This window comes from Gymnodraco acuticeps, unplaced genomic scaffold (assembly GCF_902827175.1).
Source record: "Gymnodraco acuticeps unplaced genomic scaffold, fGymAcu1.1, whole genome shotgun sequence".
Taxonomy (NCBI): domain Eukaryota; kingdom Metazoa; phylum Chordata; class Actinopteri; order Perciformes; family Bathydraconidae; genus Gymnodraco; species Gymnodraco acuticeps.
In genome coordinates, this window is record NW_022990699.1 from 1,339,010 (window position 1) to 1,356,719 (window position 17,710).

The 17,710-nt window shown below is 40.6% G+C and overlaps 1 protein-coding gene across 1 annotated transcript in view; it reads right to left on the reverse strand.

The window, feature by feature from the left end:
• LOC117555925 (neuronal acetylcholine receptor subunit alpha-7-like) overlaps positions 1–17,710 on the reverse strand; it is a 39,746-nt gene that overhangs the window by 13,991 nt on the left and 8,045 nt on the right. Inside the window, exons 2-4 of the mRNA XM_034230997.1 lie at positions 11,737–11,876; positions 2,989–3,033; positions 1,800–1,909 (exon numbers count right to left, since the gene is read on the reverse strand). Of these exons, the coding sequence (XP_034086888.1) occupies positions 1,800–1,909; positions 2,989–3,033; positions 11,737–11,876 (295 nt within the window). The remainder of the gene's footprint in view (positions 1–1,799; positions 1,910–2,988; positions 3,034–11,736; positions 11,877–17,710) is intronic.

Here is a 17,710-nt window from a genome sequence, read left to right on the forward strand (position 1 = left end):
ATATGGAGGGAAAAAGTTGATTGAATCGAGTGAATTATAGTGAGACAGTGAGTTATGAAAGAGAGACGGAGGGAGACAGAAATAGATGAGAAGATGGCTAGATGCTAGTTTGTAAGATGGCATGGATGGTGGATGTAGAAAGGGAGGAGAAGAGGCAGTGGAAGAACAAATCTGGGGGAGAAGGGAGATTAGAATGGGTAATCCTGGCAGGTCTGAAAGATGAGCTTTTAAAATGTAGGTTAATACCCCCAAACCTCTGTTTTGTCCTTGTATTCCCTGTAAAATGCCTGTGTGTGTGTGTGTGTGTGTGTGTGTGTGTGTGTGTGTGTGTGTGTGTGCGTGTGTTTTGGGGGGGAATGTGGACATTTTTGTCCATTGATCACCTCAGAAACATAATTGAATGTCAATGAGATAGCTGTCTGTCTCTCTTAACATCAGTCTTTGAAATGTTCTGTTTTACAAGCTGCGTCACACATTACAACCGTGTCTTTGTCTTCATTTTTGTGATTTATTCTTCTTGTTTCTCCCCCCCCAGTCTCAAACCAGATCATCCATCTCTCATTGAAGCACGCAAACGCAATGCAATTAGTTGTTTTGGATGAAAACAACTGGCCTACTTTTCTAATTGACTTGAGAATCATGCAGTGGATACAGCCTGACCTGAATCGAAATATGCAATGAGCTTGCTCAATCTCATTTAGTTCAATATTGACTTTGCCTTAAACCTATGACTCTTTTTTAAAAAACTTTTTCTTTTTTAAAGTGTGATATCACAAATGTTTTTATTTTGTCATGGTTATGGTTTCTTAAAAGACAGCCAGCACATTTCTATTGAATGTAGTGGAACTACGGTTTAGGTAAGTTTCAGAAACCGGCTCGAGATACACTTTTTGTTATATTCCATGGAATGCTCTTAACATCCCGATAGCAATGAATATGCTTTGACAAAAAATCCATTAAAAAATGTCCGTCCAATCCGTTTAGCCGGGCCGGCTAAACGGATTGGATTGCCGCCCTGTCTGTCAGCCTTCCATCTCGTGCACGCACAAATGTATCTTGTGCCCTCATTGGGCGTGCCGTCATTGGGCGTGCATTGTAGCAGTACTTCAATGACTCGCCAGCAACAGGCAGCCACTTTCACCAGTCTGCTGACGTCATGTGCGCGTTCATGTGTGTTGGAGGAGGTGCTCTGTAAGGAAGTCTGAAGGAAGGGGCGGATTATTTTCGGCTGTGTACTTTCAAATTTTAGTGCACTCGAGCCGGTTTCTGAAACTTACCTACCCCACCTTTAAGTAACCCTGACAGTGCTTTGGTTTGTGGAGAGATTAAAGACAGAATTTATGAAAGTAATAAGGATTAGACTGATATTTCAACTACTTCAATGCACTCAATCAAAAATAAAAATAGTAACAAAGGTGTTAATCTGCTGGACTCACAACGATGGGTCACAACACCAACATTTTCACATGAGACAAATGCTCCAGTAAACAAGTAGTGCGTAGTGTGTTTTAAAGCTTTTTCGCTTGACACAGCTGCCGGCTGCAGCTGAAAAGGCACTATGAGAGTGGATCCAAAATATTAATGTTGCTGCTAGAAAGCTAAACAAAGAGCAGAAACTCAGGATAAAGCCTTGTAAAGCCGAAGTGACCTGCAGATTAAAGTGATTAAAGTAAAAGTAAATCACTATGTCTGACCCCTTTAATAATACAACACTGATTTCACATCGTCATTTGATACACTACTAATATAAAAATGTCTGCTATAAGGAAGGTAGTGATAAGCAGGTGAAAAGCCCTGACCTGTTGTAAAGGAGGATGTCAGGGGTCCAGACCTGGTCTGAAGGGAAGCGCAGGTTCTGGACTCCGGGGTATTTTTCTGGATTCCAGCTCAGGTAGACGTCTGTCCAATACTGAGAGAGAGAGACAGGGAGAAACAGAGAGAGAGGAGACTGTTTCACAAAGTACTTTGTATGGATCTTAAAACATTGTTTAAAGGGATGCAACTCTCATTCTAAGGGCTATTTGAAATAATCCAACTGATCTTTCACAAGAAAGTCGCACATTCAGTATAAAAATTATCAAGTAATGAATAGAAAAGTATTTTCCTGTAAGCATGTTTATAAGCTAGGGTTTCAACTGCTTAAGGCAATTGGAATTTCATACGTTTCAAGACCGCTCTAAATTGAATTTAAAAGTAACTTTACAATTACCAAATTAAAAACACTTACAGTTAGCAACTGTTAAATATATATACTCATGCTGTTGCTAGCTCAAATATATATTTATATTATTGAATTCAATTGTTTTTAAGACTTGTTAAGGATACAGGCATAACTGACAGCTTAAAACTTAAAACTGCAACACAGACTAATTTTGCTGGAGGCTATGAAACTGAATTTGTTTGTTGGCATTAAGTCCATTAACTATCAAGTAGACTGCCAGTTAAATATTCTGCACTCTTTCTTCCTCCACCGCTCGTCTCACTTTCTGCTTAAAAATGTGCCTAAAGCGATGTCTTCTGGAGTATGCTGATGCCAGCATTGAACATGGCCACACAAAAGGGAGTGTCTCTTTCTGACATTCTGACACTCTGACACGACACACACACACACACACACACACACACACACACACACACACACACACACACACACACACACACACACACACACACACACACACACACACACACACACACACACACACACACACACACACACACACACACACACACACACACACACACACACACACACACACACGCACACACACACACACACACACGGCAACAACTGGTGGCTGAGTTCCAGTTTCACTAGACGCACATGGTGACAGTTCAATATATCAACAAGCAATTAATGTAGTGGGACTGGTCATTTGAGGAAACACAGTCACAGCGTATTGAGAAGAGAATTCTGTAATAAAATCAGCATTATAATTTAAAAACATTATAATGATGATAATGTGCCGTTCTAAAGCTACGACTTACCAGCTGCAGCCAGGCGTTGGTCACCAGCACTTGGTTCTTCTCGTCCTGAGGACAGAAACAAAAATACAGAAGAAGAGGAAAAAAGATATTAAGATGTATTTTGTACAAGTGAAGACAGGCCAGTCCATATATTTAACAGTGTAATAAATGGCCTGGTCATCAGCAAGTCAAAGTAATTGCTTAGCATATCCAAAGAAGAACAAACCTGGCTATGTCAAATTGTTAAAGATGGTTTTATGTAACCAAGTGTAGTTCTTATGAACAGTTTCACAGAGAAAGAAGTTACACTACTGTTTCTTAACTGTTTCTAAACTCAAAACCATAGATTACATTTGTACAAGTTAGTTTTGTAGCAGGTTCATTTGTGTAATTTGTGTTTATTTCCTCCCAACACTTTTACATGCATTTGATGTGTTAAATGTTATTATCTTAAAAGCACTAGTGCAAACACATTACTGTGTTGTCCACCAAGTGGGCAGCAGCAGAGAATCCTCAGAAATGTAAAAGCAACTATTTTAATCATACATTTCACATTTCTAAAATAAGGTTTTTGCTGCTAATGGTTGGACAGGATTTTTTTTAATGTCACTATCCTGATTAAACATATTATAACTTCAACGTTTTTATTAACAATACGTTACCAATCTTAATTTCTGCCTAAAAGTCATTCATCCACAATGAACATAAACAAAACCCCACGCCTCGTCACCATGGGTGCTCGGGCTTTTAGCTGCACTGCTCCCAGACTCTGGAACTCCCTCCCCCCGCACATCCGACAGTCAGACACAATCACCATATTCAAATCCCAATTAAAAACCCACCTGTTCAAATCTGCTTACTCACTGTAGTGCTCCCCATTATATGTTTCATTTGTGTCCACTTGACTGTGTCCGCCATGATTTACTCTTTGTGTTTTTATCATGTTCTGTTGCCTATTAGCGTTTTTTTTTTTAAATTAATTAATTAATTAATTATTTTAACAAATTGTACGGTGTCCTTGGGTGTCATGAAAGGCGCCTACAAATAAAATGTATTATATATATTATTATTATTAAAAGAATAAACATTGTAGATTGATTATCAAAAATAAACTTCAGGAGTGTTTTCAAAGTGTGCTTATAACCTTTTTAGAAAATATGTTGCTAATATTCTAGCTTCCAAGGAGAATTTTGCAAGCTTCAGAATTTCAGCTCAAAGTGCAAAGCTGAAAAGTAAAAACATTAATGTCTGCCCTGAAGAGAGGAAGGCTGCACAAAACCAAAGTCTCACTCTTTTGACACACAGTCAATCGCTCTCTCTTTTTAGTACTTGTTCTGCTAGTAAGGTAAAGGCATACATATAGGCACATATGGCAACTCGTCTATAATGTCTTTTCTGAAAGCAGATGACCCAGATGATTGAGCAAAAGTCACAGCTGAAAGTAATCATTGGAAATGTGTCCCTTCGGATATTTCAAATCCCCCCGTGGGGGGGAGCAGTGTGTGTATGTGTTCCAATGTAATCGTTCAAATGTTAATAATAAATCTGTGGGTCGTATATAAATGTATATCCTTAAATAATACCCTCACCCACCTATTCAAGGTCAGAGCTGAGAATGCTTGCAGCTTTATGTGGATGGTGAGCATACGTTCAATATGAACACTTTCATAGACTTCATACTCCTTAATCTACCTTGGCATAAAACAACTATGTTCAGTAATTCTCCTCTTAAAAGGTCTATTGTTGTATCTTAAAGGTCCCATGTCATGCTTTTCCGGTTATTACCCGTCCCCTTGTGTGTTATGAAGGTTTTTATGCATGTAAACGGTCTGCAGAGTCACAAACCCTCAAAGTACACCTTGTAGCGAGTAAAACTCTAACACAGAAAATACCTATATGGGTGCGTCTCACTTCGGTTATTTTTCATTTCCTCGCTCCTCAGGCTCGGTATCACCAGAAGTTGATTTGTCTGCGCCATCTTGAGTACCGTCCCAGTGGCCTTATTTTTGCCGGAGGATCGAGGAGCGATAATGGAGGAGCGATAATCGAGGAACTACCAAACCATCCTCCGGTTAAATCCTCAGACACTCGCCCCGCCCCATTACTGTGTATCGCTCACTGATTGGACGATGCAGCGCATGCACTGATCTGTTGATTCTTGACATGAGAGCAGTTTCCCAGCGGAGTGAAGAAAACACATGAAACTCACGGGACTCACTCCTCAGTTTATACCGTGTTTTGTTTCAATTCATGTTTCATTTAGTTACAAATATGTAATATATCTGAACAACAAAGTGGTCAAAAATAATTGTATTCATTTATTGGAAACATTTTCATGATCGCTTTTTTTGTTTTACATTTTCATTTATTGTCATTTCCATTCAGTCAGTCATTAAGTGCTATTAAAATGTTAATGTGCTACATATCCAAACAAACAAACAAAGTGTGCAATCCAATGAATGTTAATCTAACTGGGTTTTGATAGATAACATATCTCTTTTTCTTCTCTCAATTATTTTATTTATTTTGTGCACTCTAATCAATATTAATCAAACTATTGTTCGTTTATACATTTTAAGAATGGCGTTTATCTTTTTTGAGAAGGATTACTTATTTTTTATTTCATTTGTTTGTCATTACTGGTGTCATTTTCTGGTTGCTAACGCCATTGTAACACATAATCACTGATGTTCCGCTGTAACGGTGGGGATCTCATCAGAACAGAGTGGGCGAGCTGACCAATCAGAGCACAGTGGGCTCATAGGGAGGGGGGGGGCAGGAGCTCCAACAAGCCGTTTAGGACAGAGTGAATACACATACTATAGAGAGGCGAAGTCCCTCCCTTTCCGGTGGACCTCCATGGGACCTTATTTCGGAAAAATTATGTATTGAAGTCAATGGCGAGAGAAACGTTATCTTTCGATCCCGTTTGAATTGTGCAACGAATTACAAATATGATGTTTGTCAATTTAAAAGTTTTGCCGTAAAACTGTGAGGTAAGACTTTTTTTGTGTGAAACCGCTCAATGAACTACATCTCTGGTCTCGCACAACAACACACGTCACCAAGATGGCCGTCACTACTGTCTTGCCAAACAAGGGATTGACTACCCTCACTATAATGAAACACGTCCAGAAGAATGTCATGCAAAGCTGCCTGCCTGCCATCCTTCGATTCTCCCTGAACTGCCTGATCTTTTTAATGTTCAATGTTAACCATTTGTGCAGATAGCATGAAGTAATAGCAATAGCAGTAATCAGCATGCCTCCCTCAGGGCATCCGGGCTTAAAGGTGTATTATCATACCTGCCAACCCTACCGCTTTTGACATGTTTCTACCGCCTACCGATTTAGCTGGCTTTTCCTACCGAATTTCGTTCTTCCCAAATTATAAAAAATCAAAATGACACTCCATAGACACTGGACTCGACTTTTAGAGGAAATTGATTGCAGCGTGTTTGTGATCCCATCATACAAACAGTCCTCTGTGTTTCTGAAAGAGAAACAACGTGCAGAGGAAGGGCAGCGTTACCCCCGGGACTGCAGTCAAGCCAGCCTCCACTTCGGAAAACACAGTCAAGCCAGCCTGCCGCTGTCCCCCGGGACTGATAATAATCAGTCATCACTCCCAAATGAGTTTAGGGGAACAGAGACGAGATATTTGAGTCCTGCAGGGTTTCCCCGTTAATATCAGTGTCTCGAAAACACATGTTGGTGACTGAAAGACATCCAGTGTTCGGTCTTTTCCAGAAGCATCCTAGTGTCTCAACTGAAAGAGGACCACAAACACACACAAAATATAATACAATTTTGAGATTTTGGGATATGCATCTCCCATTCTTTCCCTTTTTCAACACCAAACATGTCGTTAATGTCTCTATTTAGTGAACTACAGCAATCTGAAAGCTTGTACATTATTTATATCACACTGCAAAAAAATGCAGGAAATGACTTTTTGAATGCAGTATTTTCTGATTTATGGCGCAACACAAAGATATATCTCTGTGAAAACCTTTGACCATTATGCCAACAACATGAAACAAGAATATGAACCTGGCTTTATCCAATGTTCACACAAGAGTTCTGGCTTTCCTACATCCTTACACATCCTTCATACACTGTCTCAACTGAAAGAGGACCAGAAGGCACACAAAATATAATAAAATGTGGAGACTTTGGGATATTTATCTCCCATTCTTTGACTTTTGGACATTTTACAGACCAAACATGTCGTTGATGTCACTGTTTAGCAAACTACCACTTTTTCTGAAAAATGCATAAAATGATGCAATATATGTTAAATACATGGTTTATACATTTAATTACTGGGGTTCCATTCCTTCTGATTACCTAGTTTGGGCGTGCACATTTGCCACGCGCAAACCTACCTCTTTTGGATTTGGAAAGGTTGGCATGTAATGATCACACCGGTGTGACAGTAGCCTACTCTTCAAAGGGTTCACGAAATATGACTACTACTCTACTGTTTAACACTTTGGTTAACTTAATGTTACTTCATGTTAAGTCTAATAAAAATGCTAACTAACGCTGTAATGCTAACTAACGTGCTAGCTACTAGCTAGGTAGCTAACTTGATCCAGCCACTCCTGATCCTTTCATCAGACGGGAAGCTAAAGAACGAGCAAGACCCATTAATGGTATGATTACAGCCTGGTACAAAGCACACAGGCATCTAGTAAAAGTTATCTTAGCTATCTCTTATATTTAGTGGAGGAAAACAATTATGACATCGCTTACTCTGGGATTTGTAGTCTTATATTTTAACAGTTTTACGACAAACTCTGACTTTTTTGACATGGAAATTATTTTTTAAGATTGACAAACATAATATGTGTAATTCATGGCACAATTCAAACGGGATCGAAAGATACGTTTTCTCTCCCCATTGACTTCAATACATAATTTTTCCGAAATAAGGTCCCATGGGGCGGAAGTAGAAGGGCGGGACTTCGCCTCTCTATACAGAGATGCTGTTTGAGAAACCAATGTGAGTTTGGAAAATTGCACAATATAAATCTATTCTAGTAGACCTCAACAATGGAATTATGATCAGTAGAAATGGCCATGACATGGGACCTTTAACGATTTGTCTTCGGCATAGTCCGTGTAACGAAGGTAACTTCGTGACTGACGGCTTTGGGGCCTTGTAATATTGCACATGTGGGTTTTGCACTTATATAACAACTTCCCTTTGCACAGTAATAATGTCACTCAGCACTTTAGTAGTTAACAGTTTGCACTTTATTAGCGTGATTTGCACAGTACAGTTTGGCATTGCATATTTGCAAATGTTTACATAATTTATACTATTTATTGATGTAGTATTTATTAAATGATTCAACCGTATTAATTGGAATGTCGTCTGGCAAGATGCTGGTCGGGTACTCGGCTCCACCTGAAGAGAGAGGAGTTAGCGAGAGCGCCGAAAGTGTTTATGCTTGTGTAAGAATGACAGTGGTTGAGATTAATCATTGTGTGCAATAATATGTTTGAGCGTGTATATATCATGACGACGTTAAAGTTGCATTATTGTATAAGTGAACACTATGTAAAGTTTACATCTATCACTTACCCATACTGTCTCTAGTGATGGCAGTTTGACACTGAAGCTTCGATACATGCTTCAAACCCTGGTTTTCCTATTCCATAGAAGCAGTGCTTCGAAGCTTGCTTCAAATCACGTGACATATGATGTCCGAAGCAGCAACTGCTTCATTTCCTGAATGAATCAACTCACTGGTTCGCCGTCCAATCAGGTGATTCAATGCACTGCCTCGTCTCGATTCTGACAGGTGACAGGTTGAAACAGTTTCGAATTTGAGCGCTCCAACACTTTATAACCGCTCTAAACAATGCGCAATGTGTGGGTTGTTGTTGGTATTGCATTTGTATTGGATCATTATAGAGCAAGCCAGGAAGAAAGTTAGGTCGTTCTGGCTCGGTAAACACTTCAAAATGTGGAGAAGTTGTGAAGAAAAAGACAATTATGAGTATTAAAAAAAAAGTTCAACAGTTTAAAGAATAGATAGCCCAGTGGATAGAGCCGGCGGCCCGAATGCGGCGACATCCTCCGCGTAACTGGTTCAAATCCTGGTATGGATGAACTTTTAATCATTGCCCGCTTTTCAACTTTAATACTATAACTGATAAAAGGCCCTCCCCGGCCAAAAAAATGCCTTCAGAAAAATCCAAAATGAAAAGAATAATGTACCTCAATAAAGATCGAACCAAGTGGCGAGATAGGCACAGGGGTTTCTGTCTTAGATGGGAGTGCATTTATATGTATTCTGGTCAGTTGTAAAGTTTGTTTTGGGGTTAACTTAGCAGATGGCTATGGACAACTAATGATGCTATGAACATAATATTGTGGATGTTCTTTATGGCAATTGTGATGATATGTGTATTTATCACCTGTGAATGGTTTCTCCCAATTACATCCTTGGAAGATCCTCTATAAATTCGCCAGTCTTCAGTCGGAGAGAGGGCAGTGAACACGTACAGAGAGTGGTGAACACGTACAGAGAGTGGTGAACACCTACATGCTGGCTGTCTGTTCTCTTGTGCTGTTTGATAAATAAAAGACACCATGGTTTGCAACTCTACCTCATCTCGTGGTTGATTCTTTCCCTGGAAATCCAGCCGCTAAAGGGTCGCTGTCTCACAGTCCGTCAACACTGTTTACTTTAAAGCTGATGAATAAATGAGTTGAACGTCGGTGTTCCCATGACAACTGAACATTAAGGTTATAGTGTACTAGCAGACCTCTGGGTCTCAAAACATCAGTTACCACTACATTATTGAAGCAATCCCACTGTTGCAAATTATTTTCAGGTAGATACAAATCTTTCTATTTTGTTGTTTAAAAATCACAACATCTTATCTCCGAGCAACAAGTTACCTAGTTATTAAATTGTCTGGGGGCTAGGGGAAAAATGTAGGTTTATTGTTGGATGTGGGTTGAAAGGTGTTATCTCTTTTTAACTCAAATTCAGTCACTCTGGCAAGGTTGCATGAGGTTTCTTGTTCTGTCCCAGTGTTCCCAATATAAGTATTTGCGTACTGTTGGTAAGCGCCCTCCTCAAAGTGTGAGTGACAATAATAACTGTAATTTCACCCCCTAACTTATTTTCCCAACCAGTCATGGGACATGCAGATAGCGTTTGCACCATCCTCCTCCTAAGTTATTAAATTATATTTTTCACTTGACATCTCGTCTCTGTTAAACATTCCTAAATTACCCCTCTGTGAAAATGAGGAGACCCCGTGGGAGAAAAACTCTCCCAATGATATTGTAGATCCATCTGTTCTGACAGCAAACATCTGGCTGGTATGATACTCAGAGACCATGCTAACACTTTCCCTAAAGTTACTTCACGGACGGGCAGATGTCAAAATGTACATGCAGCTAGTGAAGTGTCTTGCAGGTTTTTGATCCTCTCTGGTGGTTAATGAGTCCTACTGCTACGCTGAACCACATCTTTAAGGTTTGAAAATTCATCAAAGATTGTGGATCAGGAACGATTTCTGGGTCATGGGCTGCAGAGAGAAAGGAATAGTATATTGTGATAACTGGGAATGTGCCCAAACACAAAACTGTGTCAGTACAGTGGCCCCTAGTTTGACACCTCTTATTACAGTAAGCAAAGTTAATGCTTCTATCAGCAACTAATCTTAAAGAGCAAACATTTCAGACAGAAAACAGCACTGCAATAAAATAATGGTATGGACTGCGTTGAATTATGTCAGGGCACTGTTGAGACATCTAGGAACTGTTTTTCAGTAACATATTCCTGTGATTAAGGCTCATCGTATGGCAAAACAATACAACCTCACAATCAGGATTTTACAACTCTGGAAAGGTAATCACAGCAGCAAGCCTTTGAACACATAATAGATGAGGTAAACAGCACAAATATGTAATTCATGCTACAAAGTTATCTACCAGGATTGTTTGCTTGCAGGCATGTGATATACCACACCGTGCTTTTGCAGCCTAACTGGCAGCTGGCTCAAAAGTTGAGCCAAGTCAAAAATGTTGACCCTAGAAACCTGCCTTTATTCTGCTGGAGCATCATTTGGTGGTACTAATGCTGGATTGATGGGCGCTAGCGTTAGCGATGCGCCTTTTCATGAAGGGATACCAGTGGTCTGGATGCAACCTGACTACAATCTGCTTTGGAGGAGCAGCCAAAAAATCAGCTAGGCTCAGCCAACTTTAGAGGTTCAGGAGTGCATTACTTCGGCAAACATTTATCACTATTCTATAAACCTAATCTACCTTTGGATGTATCACTGTTCATTCATTCCTTAAGCTTCAAACACCTGTTTTTCTTACTTCTCTATTAGCACTTATACAACTCAATTAGTGATTCTTTTTTTTCAAGCATGTTATCTCCTTTTTAGTGGGGCTCTTTACTTGGCAGTTCTTCATCATGCATTATTATTTATAGACAGGAATATTATTTTACTAAGATTCCAATGTCGACAATGAGATGACTGAGCGGTTTTTAGGTATTTTTACAGTTTCTGATATGTAAAGACACTCTAAATACCTCCGATGTAAATAGGTCACCAGCGTAGTGGTACAATTTCACTTCAGCTTTCAATTAAGCAACAAACTGTATGCTCAACAAAACACAAACGTTGTATATTGTCACGTTTCCAACATTCTACACTACCGAAACTAAACACCCTGCCACTAACAAACACACATCACATATAGAAGAGAAGTAAAAGCTGTCTCCCTCACCACGTCTATGATCTGCAGCAGTGTGAGGCCCAGCTCCACCAGGATGGGGGCGGAGTCATTGACCACCGGTCTCTCCAGCCGGTTGTAGTTAGCCAGCAGCTCCTTGTACAGCTTCCTCTGGTGCACTCCCTGCAGGGATCCTAGCGGAAACAAAAGAGACAAGAGAAAAACATGATTTGTCTGATGGTTATTTTTGATTATAAGGCAGCATCTACACAAAAAGTTGTTAAACTAAGCACCAACATTTGCGAAGGTAAAGGTTGGCTGTTGAGCTGAACGTTTTAATAATACATTGTAAGTACACACATGTGCTTACAACACACACACACACACACACACACACACACACACACACACACACACACACACACACACACACACACACACACACACACACACACACACACACACACACACACACACACACACACACACACACACACACACACACACACACACACACACACACACACACACATTTCACACTGTCTATTTGTCCCAAAATAAACTGAGACACACAAACACCTACGCTCTTACACAAAAACAATCACACCACATTGTTAGGAGTCGCTGATCTTGCTAATCTGCATTTTGAAACCAAAAGAAGAGACTGCAAACTTCACTCTGCAAGTGAAATCTGTGTTTTGTCCTTATGTGACACAAATCTGTTTTAATGATCGGTGGCTGCAGTGCGAAAGCAAAGAGCATTTTAAATGTCCTGCTATGAGTGAGTGGATGTGTAATGACACCATACACATGGACGCCAATTTAGAAGAATTAGTTTTATTAATGGATTGGATTGATATTGGCCACAATGTCTAACATAACTGATCTTAGGATATGCAGTGTGAACATGTTATGGTTTATTATTTGTAACTATGCATAGCCTGCCTGTAGTCTAAAAACACAATTATTTAAGAAAACAGCTTTCTGTTGAGCTTAATGACAATGCATTTTGTTACAAGTTCCAGGGTTTTAAAATGTATAGGCCCACCAAGTAGGTTATTTCTAAAATGACAGATCTAAAATTATGAAAAACATACATTGGTGAGCATTATAATTAGAAAAGTGAGCACTCTAGTACATCTGTACAACAAACTCACATATTGTCAAAGACACTATTTATGCACACATACTGCAATACATACAAAAGGAATCAAGAGCAGGCATAAACTTAATGAACACAAAACAAACATTTCCTATAAACAAAGGCCTGTCATTGACATACAAAAACTCATCACTATCAGCATACACATTAGGATGAATACCTCATATACACATACAATGGGGAATGTGGATGCAGAGAGTATCAGATACGTAGGGTGGATGGGTAACAAAGACAGACTATTACAGAGAAGGAGGGGAGCGAGCGCTACAGCACTGCAAGACTGTGAAGAGGAGAGGAGTGTGCCTTCGGCCCGTAACGCTGTTGATTGGCCCATTAAGGCTGTAATGAGGAGAGTTATGGCATGAACAAGCCTGAGGTCAGAGACAGAGGAGTTACGAGAAGCTGATCTGCACAGCAGAATCCCTTTCGCTGCTCTATGGAGCCACACAGACTGATAAATACATCCGACCGCATCCTCTCTATTCAAGCAACTGTATCCATCTTCCTCTACCTCATGTGGAAGTTGGATTGACATGATATTGTTTTTCTGTCTCTTTGTATGTTCACATGTTGGTTTGGACACCCAAGCAGTTGCTCTAATGGCTCAGTGAATCAATACATGGCACGGCAAAGCAGTGGGAGTAAGTCCTACATGTGCAAGTCATGAGCAAGTCTCAAGTCTTGACCTACAAGTATCAATCAAGTCGCAAGTCCCAAGTCACTGTGGGGAGAGTCAAGCAAGTCAAGTCAAGTCATTGCTCAGGTCAAGCAAGTCAAGTCAAGTCATACGAAATTCTGATGAATAAGCCCAGTTTCCGCATTTCCACATCAGTTAAAAGACAGTGGTTATGAAAATGGATTCAACCCACACTATGATCTTCATTACATACACAGTTAATCATTTGAAATCTAATTTAGACCGATGACAATCACATTACATTAATATTAACCCCAGAACTGCAGACAATATAGCTAGGACTCAATCAAAAAGTCTGTTCAAAAAGGCAGAATTTCAGGTAAAAAAATCATATATGGCATTTGCCATTACATATTTAATTTAAATGTATGTTAACACTAGAACCGCCAACAGCGTCAGCACCTACATAGATATCATTTTCAAATCATTTAATTTGTTCCCCTTCATAATTTCCTTATAAACTAAGTAGGACGATTTAAAACTCACTTAATTTAGAAATTGCTTCAGTTTATCATCATAACAGATCAAAAAGTTCAGATTCATTTTACAATAAATCAAGGAATGATGCACTTCTACAAACAAAAACAACATAATTAAAACATTTAAAAAAAACTACTAAAAGTAGATGAACTACATTATTCAAAAGTTTACAGTAACTTCTGATAATAACACAGGGGAAATAAACGAGGCATCTCTTTTCCTCTCTCTCTCTCTCTCCCTCTCCTGACAGCCCGTCAGTATCAGGGTTAGTCCAAATGAATCCCTTGGCGGTTCTAGTGTTAATTTACCGTTTTGTCTTCTCTTTGCAATGCTTAATCGATTTGAAACCAAGTCTAACGTAGCTTAAACTTAACGTTAGCTTTCTAGCTAACACAACACATGCATGTAGCCTACCTTTCTCTGTGTTTTTTTTTGTAGTGACGAATGAAGTTGGATGTTGTGGTGGTCGTGTCACTGATCTTTATGCTGCAGACCCTGCATACCGCTGTTCTCTTCTTATTACCGTCATCGACAACATAATCATTGAATCCAAACTTCACTATTTTTGGAGTAAAGCTAGCCGCTGCCATGTTAACTGACACTCCTGCCTTCTAGTGGGTTGCCAGGTTTGCGCGCATGGCGCTATAATCACCCAATCACGTTTTTCGAAAAAACTAAACGTAATATCTCACTACTACGGAGCCCTGGAGTACGGAGCCCTGGAGGGTTCATAGAGAGAAAACTAAATAAAACGTGGCCACGTTTTACTTTCTCGTGCGCACGCTTTAGTAACTCGTGCGCACGAGTTACTAAAGCGTGCGCACGAGTTACTAAAGCGTGCGCACAAGTTAATAAAGTCTGGCCTCATTTTATTTAAATTGAGGGATTCCTGTCCGTGACTCACAGTATCTGCTGCCCACAGCTGTTTTATAGAAGGAAAACCTCCTTCACTTTATGAAATCTCAGCGGCAGCAGTGGCCTGTACTACGAAGCAGGATTGGCTATTTACACTATTCATTCATGAGTATGACGCTGCGCTGTCAGCACGCGTCTCCATGTTTGTGATTGGTCAAATGTTGCTAACCCCGTCCCTTTCACCTGAGCGCGCTCTCAGCCGGACAGAGAAACCCTGGTTGATTTACTGAGTTGATAACCAGCTTCGTAGGACCGCTTATCGACATCGCGTTTGTTAGGGTCAGTTAAGCCGGGTAAATCGAACATATTCAGGTCCAGGGTCTGTTGAACTGGCTTCGTCGTACAGGGCACTGGAGGCAGTAACGTGTAACTCAGCAGAATCTGAGAAGAGCAGCACCAGCTGCAAAGAGCTGTGCCTTTTACTGTTTACTTCACTGCGTTTCCCTTCATTAGAACCGCTGAATAGAGATCGAGGCTGCTACGTTTAACCACACACACCTATACACACATCGAACTACCAGAGTATTCCCCCTCGCTTTATGAAGGAGATGTCATGTCACCGGGGCGCATGATGTGTGTGTGTGTGTGTGTGTGTGTGTGTGTGTGTGTGTGTGTGTGTGTGTGTGTGTGTGTGTGTGTGTGTGTGTGTGTGTGTGTGTGTGTGTGCTCAGCTCCGCTCTGTGTGCGTGTTCGTACGGAGCCCTGGAGGGTTCATAGAGAGAAAAATAAATAAAACGTGGCCACGTTTTACTTTCTCGTGCGCACGCTTTAGTAACTCGTGCGCACGAGTTACTAAAGCGTGCGCACGAGTTACTAAAGCGTGCGCACTAGTTAATAAAGCGTGCGCACGAGTTACTAAAGCGTGCGCACGAGTTAATAAAGCATGGCCTCGTTTTGTGTGTGTGTGTGTGTGTGAGTGTGTGTGTGTGTGTGTATGGGGGGGGGGGGGCATTTGTTTATGATAGTATCGTTCGTTCCGGTGCACATCGAGATTAAGATTAAACACATTTCTTTCACTTGGGAATACACTTAACTATGGGGAACCAGATTTGTTTAAAGTACTGTTCGTGGTAATTTGAAAACAAATGCCGGTGGTGTCGGATACACACGAACACGCACACAGAGCGGAGCTGAGCACACACACACACATCATGCGCCCCGGTGACAGGACATCACACACACACACACACACACACACACACACACACACACACACACACACACACACACACACACACACACACACACACACACACACACACACACACACACACACACACACATCATGCGCCCCGGTGACATGACATCTCCTTCATAAAGCGAGGGGGAATACTCTGGTAGTTCGATGTGTGTATAGGTGTGTGTGGTTAAACGTAGCAGCCTCGATCTCTATTCAGCGGTTCTAATGAAGGGAAACGCAGTGAAGTAAACAGTAAAAGGCACAGCTCTTTGCAGCTGGTGCTGCTCTTCTCAGATTCTGCTGAGTTACACGTTACTGCCTCCAGTGCCCTGTACGACGAAGCCAGTTCAACAGACCCTGGACCTGAATATGTTCGATTTACCCGGCTTAACTGACCCTAACAAACGCGATGTCGATAAGCGGTCCTACGAAGCTGGTTATCAACTCAGTAAATCAACCAGGGTTTCTCTGTCCGGCTGAGAGCGCGCTCAGGTGAAAGGGACGGGGTTAGCAACATTTGACCAATCACAAACATGGAGACGCGTGCTGACAGCGCAGCGTCATACTCATGAATGAATAGTGTAAATAGCCAATCCTGCTTCGTAGTACAGGCCACTGCTGCCGCTGAGATTTCATAAAGTGAAGGAGGTTTTCCTTCTATAAAACAGCTGTGGGCAGCAGATACTGTGAGTCACGGACAGGAATCCCTCAATTTAAATAAAATGAGGCCAGACTTTATTAACTTGTGCGCACGCTTTAGTAACTCGTGCGCACGCTTTAGTAACTCGTGCGCACGAGTTACTAAAGCGTGCGCACGAGAAAGTAAAACGTGGCCACGTTTTATTTAGTTTTCTCTCTATGAACCCTCCAGGGCTCCGTACACTACAAAAACAAACGCAAATATTTAATTTTAAACAGTCAAGTCCTTTCAAGTCATCTATCTCAAGCTTAAGTCAAGTCTCAAGTCATGAATACCAAGTCAAAGTCAAGTCAAGTCTTTTATCAATGTTAGTCAAGCAAGTCTCAAGTCAAAAAATATGCGACTCGAGTCTGACTCGAGTCAAGTCATGTGACTCGAGTCCCCACCTCTGAGTATGAGTAATTCATATGTCCATCTAAGCACATTTGCATTATGCACATGCAGTCAAATGTAACTGCACCCTAATCTACAGCTGCTTTTCTACAAACCTTTTCCTGTGTTTCAACCATAGACTGGTTTCAACATGTATTTTACTGTGAATTTTAAACTGATGTCCAAACAAACACAACAAAACTAATGCATTCAGTGAAGAAAATGTAAAACTCAGTCTTTGAGGCCGCTTGTGCCATAAAACAGCTTTTGGAAAAATTAAATAATCACATTCAATATAAACCACTTCAGATTTAATTTGCCAACAAACGTGTGCAGCATACGCCAGGGATGAACGGATACTTCCATTAGATTGTTTTTTTTCTACCATCTCACTAATTAATCTGATATGAGAACCTGGAGAGAAGACATCATTTTCAAAACCCAGTGAGAGGCCTCATCAAACAAACTCCAGAGAGTTGGGGAAGGAGCTAAGAGAGCTGGGAGATTTGTCGTTTGTTCAGC